General features: G+C 38.3%; 1 protein-coding gene across 1 annotated transcript in view; it reads left to right on the top strand.

Moving 5' to 3' along the window:
* LOC121317463 (GRB2-associated and regulator of MAPK protein 2-like) overlaps positions 1-23,712 on the top strand; it is a 50,320-nt gene extending 26,608 nt beyond the window's left edge. Inside the window, exons 3-6 of the mRNA XM_041253417.1 lie at positions 7,974-8,104; positions 9,666-10,853; positions 16,671-16,855; positions 19,365-23,712. Coding sequence (XP_041109351.1) covers positions 7,974-8,104; positions 9,666-10,853; positions 16,671-16,855; positions 19,365-20,391 — 2,531 coding nt within the window. The 3' untranslated portion in view covers positions 20,392-23,712. The remainder of the gene's footprint in view (positions 1-7,973; positions 8,105-9,665; positions 10,854-16,670; positions 16,856-19,364) is intronic.
* The last annotated feature ends 5 nt before the right edge of the window (positions 23,713-23,717 follow it).

Genomic DNA, 23,717 nt, shown 5'->3' with positions numbered 1-23,717 from the left:
CCCAGCCACTGTTGCCATTATTTAAAACATCTGAACCGATAGGATGCTATTAGAGATTGGGCTATAGTTCCTGTGCTGTTTCTATGGCAATTTCCAGCAGGGCTGTCACACTCACACACAGTCAAGTGTTGACAGAGGCTCTTTTTAAAGTAGTTTGAGGCTATGTTCTGTTCTCTGGCTGGAAAAATGAGTAACAAAAATGCAAATCTGATTCCATGGCGAACCTCAGGTCACAAATGTAGAATTGTTGACTGTGCGTTTTGTGTTGTGGTCAGTGCCTGAGACTGAAACCTTGAAAGTCTGTCTGAAGTTAGAAACTTTTAATAAGATCCTGGGAGAAGTAATTCAACCTCCTTGGCCCAGCTTCCTGTAGAAGATTTGTGCTGAAAGCTAGGCTGTTCGGAAGAAGCCGTACTGGAAATTAGACGTGAACTGTCCAGAAAATAAAGCATTCTGAAATTACATTGCTGAATTAAATGTATTAATTATCACTTCATCATGGAAGTGTTGGGGGGGGGTCTGGCATCAACTGCAGCTACTGTCTGCCTTTGTAGTTGTGCATTTTTTCCTGCTGTGTAAGACATGTTCAACGTTGATCGATTCGATCAGGGCACAGTGGGGTCCACTCAAGCTAAATTACCTCTACCCATGCTCTGAATATTAGTGTGTAGTCAGTTGTACATGTTTTTACGATAATAACCTCAAGCCATGTCAATCTGAAGCACTGGAAAGTTTTATCGAGGGAAGAGGTGTTGTTGCAGGAGCCAACTGGCCACTGGAATAGCCTAATTCAAGAGGTTTTCCTTTGTTTGAAAGACATCTTGAGACAGAAGCTCCGCAGCCGTCACTGCAGTTCACTCATTTCGGGCACACAGTGTGTTGGCAGTGTCTTAGGTTGGACTACACTGCAATGATAAGTGAATAATTTCCAAGGGCAATATCTTAAAGGGCAGCTTGGTATGGGTGGGAAATAATAATCATCTTAACTAATGGATTCTTCTTTGGAGCTTACAGAATCAAGTCGAAACTCTTGAGTACACCAGATGTACCGGTGTTAGCACTAACCTGGCCCCACATCTTGTAACAGTAGATCAAATGTGTTACGTCTTATCTGTTATACAGTTGTCTGTCGCATATTCACCCTTACTGTTTATCCGTATGATTAATCTCTTCAGCAACATTAGTTTATTATTGAAAAGAGAGGATTAGTTCAGAGTTTGTAGCTCCCACCAAAGTTGGCTTCCAATCTCACAGGGTAGGCAGATACTGTTTTTCACTCAGAAAACTGCCACACACATTTATTTAACAGCTCGTCCTCCACCACTCATCTAACTAACTCCATTCTTCCATTCTCTCCCGGCTGCGCATACACACTCACATGCGTACCAGCTTAACAATGCACACAACATGTACAACACAACAACCACAGCAGCAGGTATTCTGAGCCCCCAGTTTTTCGGGTTGCTACAATAATAATTGTTACAGCTGTGTATAATGATATTTAAAACAGGATTTATTTATCCATCTTTTCCCATATCCACCCTGACTCTGGTCCCACGGCAGGTGGATATGCGATGAATTGCTGTACTTAAAGAGTTTTCACCTGATTCTGTGAGTTGTATTTAGGCCTCAGGTGTTCTTTTAACTTCTGAGTTTTAAAAGGTCACCAGGATGTGATGAATGAAATGGAATACAAGAATACAAAGTAAGTCTAAATAACGAAGGAGAATACATATACCCATACCAAGTTGCTCTCCTTGGGTACTATTAAACTATGTGAATTATATTTTTTGTGTTTGTAATTTGAACAGTTGAACTTGTTAGGTGGAATGTAGAATGTAAAGACTGTACCTTCTGTCTCCAGGACGGGCAGCTAAAATACAAGACAGAAGTTCCAAAATTTAAACACTCAATATTCACATTTACCCAGCAAATGTAATATACAGTTTTCTGTAAAGAAAGGCAGATCAATGTACACTGCCTGGAGTAGCATTTACACCCCAGATGAAAACTTCTGCATGCACAAAACTGCAACACAAACAAATATATCCCAAATCCTAGGCCCAGAACAGACCAAAGAGAATCCCAGACAGAGAAATAATACTGCAAATAAAACTAACATATTTAACGTTATGCATTGTGAAAGACATCTCGAAAGATTTTGTAATGAATGCACACTAATTATAGTTTACACCTATCAACCAATGCCTTAAGCAAGCTTTGCACTGGCTTGGATGCTTATTAAAATGTGCACACATTTGCATCTTTTAAACAACCACACAGAATATGTCTGTCTAGATAAGCTACTGTAAATATAAAAGTAGCTAAATCAAAGGGTCTGATTGCAAATACTTATATAATCATACGTGTGGCTGAAGATATATATATATATATATATATATATATATATATATATATATATATATATATATATATATATATATATATATATATATATAATGTTATTAATATTATGTAATCCAAATGTGCTAGCATTGTTTAAGGTCTTTAGATATTATAATACACACAATTATGTTTGATATATAACAAATATTAATATTACTTGTACAATAAAATGGTAATAAAATAAATTACTGGTAATACATTTCCAGTGAAGTTCAGTAAAGGAGTTATTAGTGTTATATTTTCAGAGGAAAGGAAGACTTGAGAGAGGCTACAGTTTGAAGACACAAGGAGCATGCTCATTGAGGTGCTAATAAATAAACTTTAATCTTACATATTCACTGGGGAATGTCTGAAGAGCTGACTATTCCCAAAATATTTGCCCAGTGTAATGTGAAAATGGCATCAGCTTCATGTGAGACACTTCCTCTCTGGAGGGTTTACCCGATACACCATGACACCATCGTGGATGATGAGATCACCAGTCTTTACCAATTCACTTATTTTAGTACAGCGTATCCTTAATAGCAGATCTGAGGAGCATTTCCTCACTGAGGATTATTATTATTTTATTTTTTTCAAATGTTTGTTATCCCTGATGGATGTCCGTAGTGTATCTTCCTGTAGTCTTTAGTCAGGACCTCTCTTTAAACAGGGTAATCCAGTCTCTCCCAATCAGATTGATCTGCAGGTTAATAACTTTTTACCATAAATCAATCATTTCTAACTGTGTCACCCAGCTGAGTGAAAATGAAGAAGTAATTCTTATGACTTGTTCCAGCTTCTTTGAAGCTTTTAGGTAAAGAGGGAATTCCGTCAGGAGTGGAGATGTAATTGGGTTGTGATGCGGTAAGTGTATCAGTCTTCCTGCCTGTCACCCCACAGTATTGCGGTACACTCAGCTGGTAAGACAGCTGTGCTTGACATTGCACGATTTCTGTTTTTTAATTATTTAACCTAGTGAAAGTTTTTTTGTTTTTTTCAATAAAATATTATTTTAAATTGCTTCTCCAGCACACTTTTGGGGGAAAAAAAAAATGAAATATTTATTTTTGTATTTATGTATTTGGCAGATGCCTTTATCCAAGGTGACTTGCAGGTGTTACAGGGCAGTAAAGGGTTACAAGCTTGCTATTTAAATACAGTGTAGTTTACATTCATGCAAGTACTGCTAATGACTGGATGGCCACACAGTCCAAATTATGCAGAGCTTCTCTGAATTCAGCTTTTTTTCAGCTAGGTTTAAACGTAATTTCTTTTCCACACTTTGTACTTTCTACTTAAACCTTAGGTATATTAAACCTGATAACCTGCTCAAGAAATTACTCAATATGTGACTTACAGGAGCTACACCGCTACACACACACACACACACACACACACACACACACACACACACACACACACACACACACACACACACACACACTTATAAAGTAATTTCCTTTGCGGTTTATGATATACCTGACGTTGGTTGACATTAAACACATATTTACATTCACTACACAAAACTGACCTCAGGTTTTATTTGTTTTTACTGCTGAGTGATGTTGGGTATTTAACGCTTTTTCCAGCTGTCCTGTCCTCTGCTATTATATATGACTTGGACCATTTATTAAGAAGAATCTCTTCATAATGATGATGTGACAGCCCAGGTTATAGACCATTGAAAATATGTAAAAAGATGTAGGTTAAAAAGCAGTTGGGGACGTTGAACATTGAACTTGGGTTTGCATCCGGTTGAGAGTAAATATTTAGAGTATTACATATCCAATTTCATGGCCTTGAAAGTTGACACACAATTCGATTTTCTCGTCTTGTTCCGTTCAAAGCCCCTAGCTCAGTATCCCTATTACCGATTGAGCAGCGTTAGTCCTAAGAAAAGGAGATGAGGTAAGCGATAAAGTATTTATACCCAGGAAGAAATGATGATAAATGAATCCTTAATTAGTTCCGTACAAACTCCTGGGGGGATGAATGTAACCCGAGCCTGATCTCCGACAAGACAGACAAGAAGGGTCCCACCACCTGCCTAACCTCAGTGCTGTCCATCTGTCATATCCTGCTGTCCTTCCACTTCGAAATGTGACATATTCTGTCCATATAGATTAATCCTTATCCAGATAGGACCAGGACACCACTGGCAGTAGAGCAGTCAAGGCTTAGCTTAAAATGATCTTGTTGGTTTCAGCAATTAGCAACTGTAAAGGTCTGTGGGGCCCATGACTAAGCTCTGTACGGCTAAAATAATCAAGTCTTTGCCATTGAACAATGAATCTGTATTTTGTGGAGGTGACCATCTTAACATCTCAGTATTTTGGTCAACCAGCAAAGAACCATGCCTTTGTAACATTTTACAACAACGGACCAATTGTCAACAACAAGGAATAAATATTAGTTCAGTCCGTGTCCCACATTTCATTAAAAAAATACTTGGGAAAGAGGGGTTAAAAAGTCTGAATATCTGAACCATAATATCTGTGGATTAATTTATGTAAAACTTAATTATTAATATTTTGCAGTACTGCCAATATGACAGCATTATAAGCAATGACGGTAGCGCATTATTAGTACATTTTTCTAAATTTTCATATATTGCTAAAAATATGCTTATAAAGGAAGAAAGGAATGAACCAATTTTGTGAATTATGACTTCAATATGGTTGACTAAGCAAGCCACAGAAACTGAAGAATGCCAGAAATGTAATTGTTAATGGCCACTGCTAAATTAACCGTGTCATTCATATATGGGATGCCCCCAGTCTTAGATATGGTTTTACTGGGCATGCTACAGGTATAGAGTTGGTCGCTCAAGGGGTTTAGTGATTAGGAGTGGATAAGATTAGACAAGTATGTTTAAACCTGCATTAAACAGCTGAATTCGTAGAATTACTTTGCTTAGATCAGGCTGCTTAGCTGTGCAGTGTCATTCTGTTGTTGGATTTGAATGAATGCTTGATAGATTCCAAAAGCAGCGTTGCATACAAAAATGTTTGACTCTTTTATTTTTCTTCCACCAGCCAACTCTTTGTTTAGTGTGGTCCTGTATACCCTGCCTAGCTATCCTTTCAATCCTGGGCCTGGTTTCCATGGGGATACAATATTAAAGCTGCATGAAGAAAGACTTGAACAAAATAGGTTGTGTTTGGTAGAAAATCAAGTACAGTACGCAGTGTTCAAGCATGATAGTTTTATGGTAACTGGATTTGTATAAAATATATCAACTGGATTTTTATAAAATATACCAACATTTATTCCACTCAAATGCCTCAGACATTTTTTTTTGCATCATATGGTCTGAGGTATTAAGTATATAGCAAACTTTTATTTTTTCTCTAAAATCTGACCAGATCAGAATCCAAGAGTCTGCCTTTGGCTTATCTTGTAACCGGGCTTAAATCATTCCCTGTGTGGTGTGTTATGTGCAGCTTTAAAAGCGAAGGCATGGTGTTGTCATGCTTGTGGCTTGGTAAACATGCTCCAGATCAATAAAGTGTCTAACTAATTTTAAACTGTGTCCACGCCATCTCATTTGACCCCAGTGATTTGCCAGTTCACTCATAGAAACTGTCAAATACAAAGCATTGCATTTCTACTGAATATCATGAATGGTACTTTCATATTAATGAAAAAAGGAATATGGTTTAGAAAAGTCCTTAGTTTACAGAGCACAAATATAAAGGAATCATTTGGCATTTGTACATTGGAAACGTTCATCATTTATTTAGTCCAAATGGATTGCCACTGCAGGTTAACTGAAGTTATTTGGGAATAAACAAAAAAACTAGTTACTTAGTTAGAACAATTACCGCTTCTAGAAACATTCTGGAACATACAGAGCTTTTCAAAATGTTATACAAGCAAGGGGGTATGATAGCGTACTGTATTTTGACAATCAAATATGGTTTCTAGCAGTCTTTTTTTAAACTTTCTGCTGAGTTTTATTGAAATGATGACTGCTGATTGGAGAGTGCCCCTTGGAAGGAAACCTATTGCTAGGCAACATAAACTTGAGGTTCTTCAGAGTCGTGTGAACTGTACTCTCAGCCGATAAACATCATGAGTATTGTCAAGTATTATGCAGGAAAATTCATTAAAGAAGAATTCCAGGGTCACAGAGACTGTGGCACACATACGCATACAGTACAATTGACATGAAACTTGGCATTAATATTACGTAGCATAAGTTATTGAGAACGTCAAATTCTGTTGATATAGAGGGCTGTCTGTTTCTCTGTACATCAGCCTTTGAGTATACCACATTTAAATTTTTGCATATGTTGGAAGAACCGCTTATCCAATTGTTATGAACTGTGATATTAACATTATTTAGCTTATAAATTATTGAGGGTATGATACTCTGACGATATTGGGGAGTGTTTGTTCATCCTTCCTTCTTTGTCACAAATACATTTTTGCCAGAGAATAGTTTATGAAATTGTGATTAGACATGTCATTGTTAATTATTATTCTATACTATCCTGTACATCAGTTTTCATCATACTGGTAACTGATAAATTCTGAGCCTTTGTGGGAGATGTATGTTACTGACATATTTGTTTTAAAGATTTCCTTTTCTCATTAGACTGAAGTGCTAGATAATGATACCAGTATTGAGCTGATATTACTGGCAGTTGTCCAGATGGCAAGGTGTGCCTTTGTTCAGCAGGAAACCGATTTTCAAAAGTAGAACAGAGGCTGAGTGATGAGTTGTCCAAATGAAGTCTGTGGTCATACCATAATGAATACCATTAAAAATGCAAATGAGAATAAATTACATGAAAACGATAAGTCTCCATTAAGATTCTAAATAAACTGTTGACAGACTGCAAGCTCATATGTACAATAGAACACATATAATTCAATCTCTGCTACTTACAGAGCAGCTGTTAAACCACTCTCAGGTGCCTGGTGTCATTGACTGCTTTGGTTGAGTATGTAGATGCATTGTGGGCAATGACTTGTTTACTGGTTTCATTTTAGATTAGATAAGGCTGAAGAAGGTCTTCTGTGTATATCAATGGAGATAAAATGTGTATTAAAAAAAAAAAAAAAAAACATATTCCAAGTTTGCAATGGAATTATATTGGAACCAGTAGATTTTTAAAAATAGGATTAAACCTGATTTCAAGTGAAAATGTATTCATTATTGTGTAGCCATTTTTAATCAAGGATATTTTCTAGCAAATGGTCAAGATCTTTTGGTTTTTGTGGTAAAAGAATAAATAAAATAAAGTAAAATGTAAAACTTCTTATATTTTATTTAAGAGTGTTATTTAAATTGCTTCACCTGATACTTTTTTACGTGATTTTATTATTATTTTTTTTTACATTAAAATATAAAATCAACATCTGATACGAGAACAGCTGCACATGATTGTGACATCAAATAACCCAAATACTGATTGCAGGAAGTGAGGCGGGGGGGTATTGACCAAAACAGTTTCCAGTATCCCTGAACACCTTTTACTTCAAAAGTAAACCAGGATAGATAATAGAAACAAGATTACATGTTTTACACCTGAAGCCATGTGTTTATTAATAGACTTTTTTTCTCTTTTTTTTTACAGGGAAGTTTAAACTGTTGGACCAAGACCGGGATGTGAGAGAGCCTGTCCAGTACTTCAGTAGCGTGGAGGAAATAGCCAGTGTATTTCCAGAGAGAGTCTTTGTGATGGAGGCCATTACTTTTAGTGTAAAGGTCAGTGGTGGTAAGAGTAGAGCATTACAGATATAAGTTGATATGGCTGCATTAGTCTTAAAATTTTGGAGAACATTTAGGAAAGCAATAGAAAACAATGGTGCAAGACAAATGATGTAATAAAATTGTAACGTTAGGTTGGGTACTGAAGGATATGTGGCTTTGAAACAAGCATGTTTTGGTTTCCAATTCTCAGCTTTTTATTAGGCCTTAGTTTCCCCAGATTCCAAGTTTAATTTTTGCCAGCTAGTGAAAACAAGTAAAATATTATTTACACGCTCATAATATGTACCATGTAATGTTTTAATATCCCATTCTTTAACTTAAGCAGTCAACGTTGTGTTTTTTTGGTTATTTAGCTTATTAGATGTCTGTCTGTCTAGCACAGAAACAGAGCACATGACATATTGAATCAAAGAGACTTATCTGCCACATTAAGAAGGTATAGAATCTTTAATATAGCCATAGGTTGTTTTTTTTTAATTTACTTAGAAAAAAGCGTATAAGAACTGTATAACCCTGAGTAAGTGAAAAGCATGTGAGATAATGTCTAAGCAATGATATAATACAACACAATACAATTTCCACAGAACAAAAAATAGTGTCTAACTTTTAAATCTGAAAACAAGTTATTTATAAAAGAGTTCAACTTTAATTAACAGAAAAAAGTGTAACTCTTCCCTGTGCTCCATTTAAGGAGATTCAACAATCTGAAACTCAGTCTTATTAAGAGTCCCTCTAAGGGTGCGTTGCTGAGAGCTAGCAGAACTACTTTAACATTGCGATGTCTGTATGTTTGTCAGGAAGCACTTGAGCTAACTACTAGCTTCCCATTGTTTTGTTTCACAAATATTTGCCCTGCTTCAGCAGCAGCTAGCTGTGAGGTGTTTGTGCTGGACAGCTCCTGCTTCACTTTCACAGTATATGTGTGATAGAGTATATATACAATGCTGGCGGGTACCTCTCTTACCCTGTCATTTTATGATTAATGTTATGATTAATGTAATGTTTTAATTTATTTTAAAAAAAAAATTACTTGCTCCTAAACATGTAAAGCCAGTAATTAAATAATGGTTATTGACACAATGAAAAAAAAGTGATTTTTCAGTTGCTTACCTAACCCCTTATATTGATTCTTTATCATATATTAAATGTTTAACGGACAGTCCTCAAGTACTTTTATTCTTGGGACAGCCTTCCAACAATATTATCCTACCCCCTGTCAGCTATGCATATAATGTGCTAGGAATTTAAGTAAACCCACAGTGCCTTATGCAAAATATATGATGAAGAACTGATTATTAACTGGTAATGACTGATGTGTTTGAGATTTGTTCAAGGTGTTTGTTTTTGTTTACTAATTTGGAAATAGAAGGCAGAAATTGAAACGGAAAGGACAAGAAAAAAATATGGCGAAAATAAAAAAAAAAATGCCGAAAATAAAGTGCAAGTAAAAATCTAAACTCTCTCTCTCCCCCTCTCTCTCTCAGTTTATAGTGTGCTGTGTGTTGAACTATTTAGGTAAAACCTTACTATATCACTGCAATTTGTGTGTTGGCAGGTGATCTCTGGGGAGTTCACTGAGGACAGTGAGGCATACAACTTCACCCTCCACGCTGGTGATGAGCTGACATTGATGGGCCAAGCTGAGATCCTGTGCGCCAAGACGGTGAAGGAGAAATCCAGATTCAACAGCATTCTGCGCAAGCTGGGCAAGACCAGCACGCTGAGCAAGCAGGTGAAGGGCAAGATGCCCTGTCTGATCTGCATGAACCACCGGACCAACGAGAGCCTCAGCCTGCCCTTCCAGTGCAAAGGCAAGTTCAGCACCCGCAGCCCCTTGGAGATCCAGATGCAGGAGGGAGAGCACACTATCCGCAGCATTATTGAGAAGGTCCGTCTGCCAGTAAACGTGATGGTTCCTACTCGGCCGCCTAGAAACCTCTACGACCTTCACGTCATACGGGAAGGTCACCGCTACAAGCTTGTCAGCATTATCTCCAAGACTGTCGTCCTGTGCTGCATCCTTCGCAAGGAGGTGGCCCCGTTTCATTTTCTGCTGCTTACGGACATGCCCCGTTTCCTGCTGCCCGAGGGCCTCCTCCGGGGGGACCCCATCTTTGAGACGGTGGCTCACGAAATCTCCCTGTACTGCCAGGAGCGATTCAATCCCGACGAGTACTCCAAGGCAGTGAGGGAGGTGAAAACGGACTTCACAGAGGAGGGCATCAGCCCCAGGCGGATCCGGGTGTGTCTGCAGGACTTCACTTCTCACTCCCTGAACTGTGCCCAAGAGGAGCTCACCCAGTCTTTTCAAAGGCTCTCTTTGTGCGTTTACAGTGGCATGCTGATGCATGCCAATGGTGACCTCCAATCTCAGAGCTGTAGGGACTCACTGGGGGAGCACCAGATCATGCCCCATGAGCTGTTGACACCCTCTGAGGTCAGCGAAGCCGAAAGGGAGTACGTGACTCCTGAATGGGCAGAAAATGAGTTTCGAACTGTGGAGCAACTCGAAATCCCCTATGAGGAATTATGGACTAATCAGAACCCTGAGAATTATACTGAAGCCAGTGGAAACCCACAGGTGCAGAAATGTGGGGGCAAAGGAGACCAGAATCTTATTTCTTTCCATTCTTCAGCTTCATCTTTAGAGGAACCCGTGGGATCATCTCACATCGCTGTATTGCAAATAGGGGAGAACAACAGAGTGCCAACTCCACCCCCTGTACCCCCCAAATCAGAAGCTGTGAGTACAGGTTTAATTTTAAAGACCTTTGAAATTGCATATGTGTTAAGTGTATAGTACTTTGTTCTCAGTTCTAAAGATAATTATGTGCATTATTGTGAAATTAATTTAACTTCACTAGGGATCCAACTATCGTAGCTCCCTGGGTGATGTATATTACTAGACAGAGAGAAAAACGATAAAACAGGTTATCTTTTATTAGTCTTGCCCCATCAAGCATATCAGAGCAAAACACAGACAGGACTGAATAATTAATAATCTACTGTCTTTTTAATTGAAGCTATTGACCACATCTTCCTGGAACTCTGTTCTCAGGGAGAAATGTCTTTTTTGTGTTTTTGTACACCTTTCTGTCTGACAGAAGCATCTGAGCTCAGGTCAGATATAGCTCCGTTACCACAAAGTTTACCAGTTCTCTATCTCCAGCTGAATGGATTTGTCAGGAATAGTAATTGTTTCCACATTAGGCCAGCTGGTCTCCCATTGCCAAAAGCTATGTGATTCTTTTTTGGCCAATAGATACCATTAAAAAGGCCAGGTTATGGCATTTTAAGATTGTGTGTTATACACATACTTTTTGTTCTAAATGACTGAGGACATACAAATATATGACTTGACCCAAAATTGAAAAATAAATAAATAAATAAATAACTTTCCATTGTAATGACAGTAACTAATCTGTATGTTTTGTGAATGTTATAACCACTGAACCTAAAGTGAGTGTTTATAGGTTTAACAGAACAAATCATCTCTCCTCTGAAAATGTAAAAAAAAAAAAAAAAAAAACAATCTCCATAAAGCATGGAAATATCTTGCTGACCGTAAGCAGAGCCACAACGGTCATGTGCAAATTGACCCCTTAGCGATCAGGTGTGTGAGCTCAAAACTCAGGTACCATGGAGATCATTGATACACAGATGGCTAATCTGAGGAGAGATGAGAGAGGCTAAAATTGCATATTCAAGCCTATAGAAATTAGTTAAAGTAATAAGAATATTAAACAAAATTGTTAAAAAGGCTTTGTGAGCCTCTCGAGTGGCGCATCTGGTAAAGGCACTTCAAGTGGAGTGCAGGATGCACTGTATAGCCTGGAGGTCACTGGTTCAAGTCCAGGCTATTCTATTGCTGACTGTAGATGGGAGCCCCCAGGAGTGCCTCACAACTGGCCAAGCACAGCCCAAGGAGGGGAGGGCCTAGGTCAGCCAGGGTGTCCTCGGCTCACTGCACACCAGCGACCCCTGTAGTCTCGCCAGGCGTCTGTGGACTTGCCTGTAAGCTGTCCAGAGCTGTGTTGTCCTCTGACACTGTGGCTCTGAGGTGGCTGCACAGTGAGTATGCAGTGTGTAAAGAAGCGGTCGGCTGACGGCACACGCTTCAGAGGACAGCGTATGTTCGTCTTCGCCACTCCGAGTGAGCGCGGGGGTGGTAGCGATAAGCTGAGCCTAAATATAATTGGATATGCCAAATTGGGAGAATTTACTATATTAAAAAAAAAAGAAAAAGGTTTTGTTAATTTTCATGACTCATGTATGGTATCTATTATTATTTTTCTTCAAGTAATAATTGCAAGTCCATATTGTTGGCATAAATTGTAATGGTTAGCTGTGTGCCAGCTAACATGATGACTGGGAGGATGGCAATAAATAGCGAATTTGGAGCCATTTTAGCAGAGACCCATTAATAAAACCACACTTTAGGTGTGTTTGTATCTGAAGTATAAGAAAGGAAAAAGAAACCCCAAACCAAACAGTTGAGAAAACTCTCTAGGACAGGAAACCATGTGCAATCCATCAAAAACATCTTTTATCAAATGCCAGGAGTTACATTTCATGAGCAGTTCATGCTTTCCTGAGATTAGGTGAGCAAATATGTTGAGGCATTTCTAGTGTCATCTGTGATTCATTAAGATACCAGTAGTTAAAACATGAGTTCTCTGTGCACATGAAACATGTCTGAATGGCTGAATGATAAATCTGCCGTTCCATGAAAATGAAGCACAATTAAATGTGTTAGAGCAACAGAGTTGGATGTTTTTCTGTCCCTTTAACACCCAGCAGCTCATGGATGAGAGGTTTATCACCCCCCTCCTTGTTTTTGTGGTACATTTAATCTGTGCCTGCAGATAAAGGGAGCTCATTGTTCCAGATCTCGTTCCTGCCAAAGTTAGCTTAGCTACTCTCACAATGAGCAAATTCAAGGCGACATTGTAACCACAGGCAGACGCACAAAGCTAGGGTTTTTTATTCACTCAAGCTGTTTGTCACATCTAGGGGTGGAGCCAGCAAACTAGAGGAATGTAAGCATGTCTCAGAAGTGTGGAAAGCAATGCAAACACCACATGCAAAGACAAAGCAGATCCAAGCATTCGTGATCCTCTGGAAAACTCTATGGTCCTATCCTTGTTCTTCTGGATCAAATGCAAATAGAAGGGGAAGCTAAATCTCATTGCAGCTCACACATAGTGGGCTGAGACATGGATCTTGTGTGGATCTTTATTTATTACGTTGGGGATGTGTTTGTGATAACGGGAACACCCACTTACAGTGTTTCAGTTGATTTAACTGAAAAAAACATACCAGTGTTCCTTTGGCACTGAGCCCATTAGGATCATTAATGAATATTTACCAGGGGGGAGGCCAGGGTGTTACATCAGTATCTGGAGCTCTGTTAAAATTGGCAAGAGGTTCATAGTTTCTCGAAGAACTAAAGGGAGCAGCCATTTTGCCTACTGGTTCTTTCTCTTTTGTGTGTAAGAGAGAGAACAGGTGGAGAGGAATGCTGCTGAGGATTTGGATACAAAGAAGGGACTCAACTGTTTTAATAGTTTTTACTTGGTTTGAAGGAGAGTGAAAGTTTATAAGTGGTGTGGGATTGAGGTCCTGGAGGTTTAAGGGCTCTTGTTAAACTAAGACCATGTCATGCCTACCAATATTTTAAAGTACAATAAAGCTGAATGGAGAGTATCTAACAGCACGGACTAGTTGTCAGTAGTGGTATTTATGCAGTGGTTGCCAGATGAAAGACATGACTTCCTCTAGAAAACCAGGAAATTGTTCGGTTAAAAAGAAACAGAAAACAGTTCAAATTCATTCTGTTAAAAAAAAAAAAAAAACACTTGCCAAATGAGGATCAGAATCAAATCACTGCACAATATCAGTAAAAGAGATTTCAGTTCAGGGTAGAGTTTCTTTGCAGTATGCCAGGCCTTCAATTATATAAAACAGAACCAGAACACATCACATGGGTTGCAGTTCCTAAACTAGGCTGGCAAAGAATACTTTCTGCAAAGATATGATATTTACAGGAGACAATATGAAAAGAAATCACCAGCACAAGGTGAAATCCTCTGCATGTTTTACACCGCAGTGCTAAAACATGCAGAGGAGTTGGCTGTCAGTGTTGGGCAGTTTTTGACAGCTCGTAGTTGGAATTATACCCTTCACTGACTTCCAGACAAAGACTCTCATGCTCCTCTATAATTTATCAGTGTCGCAGTTTGGAAAGCTTCACAGACTCGGAATCACTTTTACAGGGTCTCAGTTCTGCTTCTCACAATGATGGCAATGCTTAAAAATAGGGTTTTTAAGTTTGATTCCTATGGTAAAGACACCTACCATTTACAAGTTCATATCAGTGATAGAGACTAGTGTTGTGACATATCTCTTCAAATTTGGTAGATGTCTATATATTCTGTTATTTTTGGCCACCTTTGATTAATAGTATTGTTGAAACTTGGGTTTGATAAAGCAAAGTTGCCTCAAAGTAGGTCTCTCAGTCTCCTGAAACCAGGTTTCAAGCCACTGTTCCTGAAAAAGTGGCTATAGGTTCCCTCAGCTTAAGTGGTCAGCTTTCTATGATTTTTTATTTTCTTATGAGGGTAGGAAGTGTTTACTATATTAGGTTGTCTCTTTAGGTTAGGCAAGAGAGCTCTGCTTGCTAACAAATTGCCTGATACTCTGAGCCACATTAAATAATTGACGCAATTTGAAATGCTTTTTTAATGCAGCTTGAAAAGAGCAGAAATGTAATTCAGCATCACTTTGAGTGAGCTGCCCCTCTTAATGTGCTACAAAGCATTTTTGAACTGCCTTTCATTAGCTGCATAAATATTTTAATAATCAGAAATATCCTTCAGGCAAAGTAAATATCCTTCAGAGCATTTAGGGCCAAGTTAGCTACTGGATGGATCAATTTGTGTTGGCCAATAGACCCGAACAAAATGTCAAAATAAGTGGGTTGTTTGCACAAGGTACCTGAGATCATTTTAACTGGTGAGTTTTGATTTTTTGATTTTTTTGCTTCGGGCATTTTAGTGGTGTTTTATTTGTTATCACTGATATGACCGACACATGCTCTTTTCCTGGGGCTCTTCCTTCCACAGAGCCGCCACAAAAAGTATAAATTGTAAAAATGACTAATATGTAATAGATACTGTAGCTGAAGATTATTTTGGGCAGTTTAGTATAATTTGGTCCATTTAATGTAGTTAGCATGGGGATATGGGACGTCAGAAGGGGTAAACCATATTTTCATGTTAACAAGTGGTGCAGTGGCTTACATGCATTTCTGGATTTCCAAAACAGCTGATTTCTAACACAACTGATTTCCAAGACAGCTGATTTTATAGTTTAAGGATGTTATCAGTGGGTACAATTATGAAGTCCCCGTTTATCAAAAGTGGCCAGTGTCCTGTATATTGCAGGATACAAAGATTTGTAATCCTAATGAAAGTCAATGTTACGGTGAGTTCCACTTGTCAAATAATGCAGGATATTCTTTGTATGTTAAATATCATATATAGAATGGGGCTGGGAAACTTGTTTAATGTAATAAGCCATGGCACAAGAATTTTCCTTAACCCAGAATTGCTGTCTTTTTTTGGAATTCTATCAGGTTTAAGCCAAATATTATGAGTTAACGTGTCCTCTATTTTGGCAATTGATATTTTCAGAATCATATCGTTCTGAATTAAAATACTACTTCTATTGAAAATATAGTACAGTACCAACAAAACCAATACAGTATATCTAAATGGAAGCCTACTTATTTTAAAACACAGTTTTTTCAGCTATGTATTTTTGACATTATATCTTTTTTGTTTTCCCTGAAAAAACGGACAAGAGTTGGAAAGGGCCAAAATGAAATAATCAGATATGCGTCACATGCGTTTAACCGTCACTGAAGTCAGAATTTTATAGGGTTGGATATGTGAGTGCTGACTGTAACTGTGCTGTATTTTAGTGCTGTTTTTCGCTTTGCTATGTGCATGGTTTTCAAGTTGCCATAGTGCTCATGCATCAATGCCATTTCAATGAAGAATTTTAATACTTTTCATTGTACTGCAATTGAAATTTGATTTAATTGTTACTGTTACCTCAATAAAAACTGAGAGTATGCATTTGGCTTAGACTCCTGATAATAAGAGTTACTGATACTTGTCCCTTAAAATTCATATTAGTGAGAGTTGACTATATTTAACACTTGGTTTCCCTTGGAGGTCTCCTTCCCATGTAGGGTCACACAGTATAGTTTTGTATTAGGAAGAGGCTTTTTTTATTATTCTGCTCATAAATATGACCCCAAGTAAACAGGAGTTGGATGTCTTATCAGAGGGTTAGTGAATCCCCATTGATTAGTAAATAATTCACCATGGAGAGAAAGGTAAGGCACTTAGCTTAGGAGTCTCTGGGTATAGCTGTTTGAAAGTGCTGCAATGAAAGTAGGCACCTTTGTGTAAACATAAACATTAAAGGCAACATGACATGTGTGTCACAAAGGAATTGTACGTTATTTCTAATATTCTGTTTACTTGTGCAGGTGAAAGAGGAGTGTCGCTTCTTAAACGCTCCCCCTGTTCCTCCAAGAGGCAGTAAAGCAGTCCCTGCTCCCAGCCCTCCAGTGCCCCCACGCTTTCCGAAGAACCAGCTCCAGCAAGCACAAATCCAAACGGCCCATTCACCGAACCCCAGTCTTTCTTACTATTCTTCCGGGCTCCACAACATGTAAGTTATTTTATTGAATGTTTAAACTCAACGGCACACGTTTTAGGTTGCCTTGAATACATGCTATTAACATGTTTTTCCTCTCCCTTTTTATGATATTTGATATCTTTCTGATGTTCTGTGTCTTCAGAGACAGTATTTATCCCTATGTATTCACTAATTAATTTCCAGATGAACTGTGTGCTGTTATATTCTTATTCAATGTCAGTATACAGGATATAGGGTAGGTGGGCACACTAGTGTTACAGTTCATATCCTCAAGTGACTTTTAAGAGGAAATGCAAAGGCTGGTTGCAGTAGAATTCCACAGTATTAAATGTAGTTGACAAAAACTGATATACTGTAGATATAGGGGAAATATACTATAAAACAGATCAATAATATAAGAAAGTAATGTAAGGACAACTAGTACATACTCTTTGGCTACTACACCTCTAATTGGGAACCTTTCCACACTGTGTTCTTCCTGGAGTCATTCAATCATTCGCCAAAACGTTTTACATTCTAGATTCTTTGTACTGTAGAGCTACTGCAAGAGTAATTTAATGAAAATCTGGCATGTGTTGTGGTCAGTAAAGAGTCAGTCTTATTTGTAAAAAATACAATTATACAAAGACTAGTAAATCCCTCCTTTATGTAACACTCTTATCTGGATCAGTCATCAATCCCCAGATTCAGACAGCTAGACATCGTTCCTGTCGTTGCTACCTGTAATAGAAAAAAAAAACATGGGGCAGAGTTTGAAGAAATGGTTGGAAACATGTCAGCCAGGTCCCATTAACTCACTAGATGTGCTGTGGGAGGTGGAGAAGTGTAGTGTTTAGTTACCATTGGTATACCACTTTTCTTGGATTGCATTTGTTTCCAAAATTTTCCAGTTATGTTAGAAATCAGTTAAGGAATTTCCATGAGGTCTCTCAAAGAGCAATTTAGTGTGCCCCTTCCAGTGCTTCAAAACAGACGCACATTTTCCCTTTACTTTTCTGAGTCCTACTACTTTTAGCGCAGCATTAATCAAATTAAAGAAAGTCTAAATTTCTAATACTACAGCTAACATTAATACTGCAAGTATTAATGTCTAATACTACAATACTAACAGCTTATCTTATGTATTTAAACAGTTTTTAAAATACTTCAAACTGTAACACAGTCAGCGCCCTTTAAGGAAAATACATTTGTTTATGGAAAGTTCAAAAAGGCTTATAGCTGTTGAAATAATTCCATGTACTGTATCTTGTCTGATATGGGCTTTTATTGTCATACGTGCAGTTTTGAAAGAACAGACATGATACAGCAACAAATGTGAGTCTACTGCAATCTCTCAGTTTGCATACTTTTCAGGCAGACTGTTCCCCTTCTTTTGTCCTTGTACCTCAGCAGTGTCTTCAGGGTGAAAGCACTGGCTGCAAAGTATATTAGTCATTGATGTAAAACAGTTAATAATAAGGAATTAAAGGGGTGAGAACTGATACATATGCATGTTAAAAAAAAAAAAAAAAAAATGCAGACCTACAAAGCAAGTGCACGACAGATTATTTAAATAGCTATAAGCCTTTTCATTGAACTTTGCATAAAAAATGTCCAAACACCTTTTAAGAAAGCATTTTGTAGTGTGAAGTTTAAATCATCGTGTTTGCTTTTTCATACTAGGTTGCACTAGTTTGTTTTATGCAGATAACACTAGTGTAATTAGTAAAAAGGACAATTTGCTCAGTTTTTTTAAAATATTGTGAACATACTGTTTCTATATAAATGGTACCAGATTTCAGGCACGCAGTTTATGACATGACTTCGGAAAAACTGGTATGCATATAATTCTATTTAACTTGTTTCTAAGAAATTCCTAGAGGAGCGAGGACTTAGTTTACTGTACTTCATATAACAAGGACAAAAATTTTAACTAGTTAACTCTTAAAGCCATAATTGCTGTAAATAAATGAATAATCTCCCTTATGCACAGGTAATTGTTATGACGATTTACTGAGTGATAAATTGCCATTTGCTTGTAATTACAGCTCTTTATTTCTTCATTCATTCATTCATTCATTCATTTAATTGAGTTGGTAATGTTTCTCATTACTTGTATATAAAGATTTAGACAAATCTTTAGATTCATCCTTTGTCAATATAAATCCTTGTTAGCTGCATACTTCCACAATATAATTTGTTCATAGTACAGTGGAAGAATGGTAGAGCATAGACATGGTAAAACGAAATATTTAATCATAATAAAATCAGCTTGGTAAACTGAATTACAGTGCAAATAGGTCAGGTTAAACTTTCATGGTTAGCTGCTTATTTATGATAACTAACTGCAATAGCGTGCACAATTACATCACATTTTTTGAAATGCTAGATTAAAAGGAACAAATGCATTTTAAAAGGCTTTCTTTAGTTATGCTTGTTTGTGCAACCAGTGTCAAAATGAAACGGCTGCAATTCCAGCTGCAATGTTGAGCGGCATGTTGCTTTATTTTAGTGAGCTGTAGCTTGTGCTTCTTTTTTGCAGTTCTGGAACTCGCAGTGGTAGCTGTTCACCTTCTCCTGACTCTTACTCCCTCTACTGTTACCCATGCAACTGGAGTGACTGCAAAGCCGTTGATACGTCCACACGACAACTTGCTGGCAGCAACGGGGTCCCTAGCATGCAGCCAGCGCAAACGTCATGGTCGGACCCTTGGGCCTATACAGACACTATGACCAGTGTGGCCAGTGGGCGCTCCACCCCTCTCCTCAGCACCGATACCTACAAAAGCTATTACAGCTGCCCTAGGCTGAAGCCTCCTCACTCTCAGAAACGTTTTGCTCCTTTTGGGGCACTGAACCCTTTCGCTAACCCCGGATACTCCAGCAGCCCTTCCTCATCCCCAGCCGAATGGTTGGAGCCAGAGGACTGTCAGAAATCTCCGTCCCTAGCCTCTGAGCCCACTGATCCTTTTGACCCACCCAACAGCCGGAGCACCTCTCCAGATATTGCTTCTCTCAACTCGGGAGACATGAGATTCGATCAGGATCTCCGGAACCGCCATGCAGAACAATTTTACAAGTCTGGCGATGGTGGGATATGCAATGTCCCACCACCTCGGCCACCTGAGGGCTTTGAATCTGAAAACATAATCGTAAGAAACACAGCTCCGCTCTCCCCCACCATTGTGAGGGGGGCAGAAGGTGGCATCACCAGGGTTTACCTTACTCAAGGGGTAATTGAGGTTCCACCTGTGTCTACAAGATGCAACCCCGAGACTCCTGTGTCAGCCTCTTTTCCCCTTGCGCCAGGTATGGCCCGAGCTAATGGGGACGGATCCACATGGTACCCCCCTTCAGACATCTCAACACTCTCTGTGGAAGAGGTTTCCAAGTGCCTGAGGTTTATAGGCCTCTCAGAAGATGTGGTAACTTTTTTTGTCCGTGAGCGCATTGATGGGAGCATTTTCGTGCAGCTGAATGAGGAGATTCTCTCGGACGACTTTAAGCTGACAAAGCTGCAGGTCAAGAAAATCATGCAGTTTATTAAAGGCTGGAGGCCAAAAATGTAACGCTCCACATGTGGGATGCTTATATTTGTGACTTGTGTTTGGGACCAAGGTTGATCTTCCTGGAAATAGAATGAAGATACTAAACTACAAAAGAGAACAATATGGGGTAAGGAGGGAGGGACATGAGGTTGGAGGGAGGAAGTGATAAAGGAATGTGAGAATTGAATTAGTACAAACTTGAATTTAGATTTTCAGTGTCTTGTTGGAATACTACTGAAGATTGAATGTTTATGACTTCTACATGTATTTATAGGTTCTTCTTTTGGTACAATGAACAATCCAGTGTTTTGGGGGGTCTTTTTCTGTGATTAACACTGGTGAAAAAGACTGGTTTACCTGTGGTACTTTGTATATCTTCATCTGTCCAGCTCAAATCCAGGCAGAATTGAAATGTATCCTAGTTTTGTATATTAAATCTTAAGTTCCTGTGTCTCAGTTAACATTCTGCATCACACTCAGAGTAACATACATCATTATGATTCCTATGGGAAACTACTCAATTCTGAACTATTGAAGTTCTCAACATTCTCAACTCATACCTTTGGGTTCTGCACAGTAGGTCTGTCTACAGGGTGAGAAAGCAAACACAAGGTGGTCTTGGTGGCAGGGTGGGATAATGCACTCCCCTTTCAGCTTAGCAGACCTGGGTTCAAATCTGATTTATTTCACAAATTAAGAGTGTTTCCTGCCCACATCACAAAATCAAACACACAATTTGTCAGTAGGTAGTTTTGCACACACAATATATAACTGAAAGAGAAGCCATGGATTGGATGGGCATGGAGACTCATCTGCTCCCTTATCCCCTGTGAGGGTGGTTCTTCTTGGCTGGTTTGAGGCATGCCTGCAGCAATAGTGTGGGGAAGCTCACATTGTCACAGCCTTTGCTTTACTCCTTTGTGGATAGAGAGGAATTCAGTCTCCATTCCAGCCCCTTTGATGATCACCAACAAATTCACATTTTCAAGCAATGTCAGCTTAGTTGTTTCTGTGGCTTTAAGTGATGCAGGAAATCCCAGCTGACTTAAACTAATTTATTCTGCATACCCAAATTCAACTTAATGTACTGGGTATGTGCTTCTTATGTTAATAACACCTATAACCTTGTGATTCCTAGTTTACTGTTTATCTGTGCTAAGTAACTTGTACCCTGTACCACAACAATACAGCAGCACACATAATCTTACTGTTATAAAGAACAACCACCCAAGATTAGCTACTATGAGCAATTCTAATATGAAATAATGTACAAGAAAGAAATCATGGCCTGTGAAAATTACAGTAGTCATTTGTCTCATTTCTAAGAATCTGCTGAACTTGAAATGTGCTTTAAAGACACAACAGTATTTGCTGTTCCTGTAACCATGGTACAGAAACATGGGTTTGTGAAAAGAAGCAAGTATTCCAGCAGAACATGCTTTGGCTTATGTAGGGGCAAGAGGAACATCTTTGGGCATTCCTATTCAGCTTTGATATTAATGGTATTTTAAGTAGAGAAGAGGTTTGAACATGCCACCCACTAGAATATAATTTATGCGCTAATCAGCGGGATGTGTGTGTAGGTGTACAGTATTGATATTGGTCCATGTTTATTGGATAGGTTACATCAAGTGTAGACAATGTTTAAGTGTCAGCAATGCCAGAAGCCTGAAAAACAATGACATACAGTACTCCAGCCTTTTACCCACCTTAAATGTACTTTTAAATCCTGTAAATGTGCTGACCCAGCATGAGCTCAAATAAAATTCATAAAATATTTACTAAAACAAAGCTTTCTGATAAAACCCTAATCCTTTATACTAGTAACTCTGGCCTTTTAATTCTTAATGCTGGTCTTGTAGAACCACCACATGGAACACATTCAGGCAACTACCTTGAGTAGAAACAATCTCTTCATTTTTAAACTTTGCTATTAATGACAAGGTTTATACTTAATCACCATCTCTACTCTTGAGTACCAGTGAGGCTACTAGCTTCTGAAAATTCATCTGGGAGGTATGGCAGAAAATTGTTTTTTTTGTATGTGTGGGTTTGTGTATGTGTGGAAGGTCAGTTAAGGTAGATCAAATGAGATGACATGAAGCACAAGTGTTGCAAATAACAAATACACAATGACCGAAAACAGACTGGCAGGTAAATTTCAATCTTAACAGCTTCTGACTGCTATTTTCTCTCTCAATCTTTATACTACCATTAAACAAGTGATTACAAGGGGTATGTTAAGAATTTAGATTATATTTCTACCTGGGTACACTAAATGTTCAATTTTCAATTATTATTATTTTTTTTTTTAATGATTTGATTATCTTTCAGTGTAGATTTTTCACAATTGCAGCACATTTATTACATGGTGAGGACAAAAAAAAGGACAACTATACACTATAGATAATTCCAGGTTAGTATATTAATACAAAAGCAGACATTTTAAGAAAGGCAAGTCAAACAAAACTGTCCAGATAGTGCTACATCAAGAAAGCCGTAAAGCCCTTTCTCCCCTCACAAAAACCACGCTTGACCTGTCTCACAGTCATGTAGTCGCACAGGTGGAACATATTGATAGTACATAAAACTTCGCTCTGTACACAAGAAAAAGTCTATTTTAAGATGAAATGGCTACCAGGTGTTTTATAGAAGATGGCGGGAGGGGTCAATGATGTTTATCAAATCTATTGGGAGCTCCAGAAATAAAGGGCAGATTTTATACACTGTGGAAGACGATGGAATTGCTTTGTTGCTGATTTTCCAATTCTGGCTTTGATGTGGCTGGACTGACTAGCATATACACACTTCTATGGGTTTCACAAACACATTTAGACTTATCTTACAGCAGAGTATGTTAACTTTTGAGTTAAATCAATTATAGCCTACAAAGATGTGTGAAAGTGTAGGAAAAGTTCAGGGTCCAATAGCAAGTACTTCTTGAAACCCCTGCAGATTCAACATCACATTCTGCTTTAAAAAGTAGTACTCCAGTTCAAGCTTTGCTTCAGCAGTTTGGAAACCCATTACCTCTGTGAAAATCTAAATTAAAAGGCATCACGAGGCTGTAACTATGGTGCCTTTCTATCAAGGTACAACTTCAAGTTGCCTTTTGTACATTGTTCTGAAGAAGCCTGTAATTAAGCACACTGTATTAAAAGACTGTAATTTGAGTTTAAATTGTACTGTCCTAATCTCTGCTGTCTGAAGATGTATAGTGTGCTATTTGTCAAGCACGGTGCTAAATTATACAGTTTAATAACTCTGGTTTTTAACTACCTTGTGTGCGCAGAGGATTGTATATGTATATTTATGGAACAGCAACCATTCTGCCCCCACCCCACATC

This window comes from Polyodon spathula, chromosome 6 (assembly GCF_017654505.1).
Source record: "Polyodon spathula isolate WHYD16114869_AA chromosome 6, ASM1765450v1, whole genome shotgun sequence".
In the NCBI taxonomy this organism is placed as follows: Eukaryota; Metazoa; Chordata; class Actinopteri; order Acipenseriformes; family Polyodontidae; genus Polyodon; species Polyodon spathula.
The sequence above is the reverse complement of the archived record's forward strand: the minus strand, read 5'-3'. Positions and strand labels throughout refer to the sequence as shown.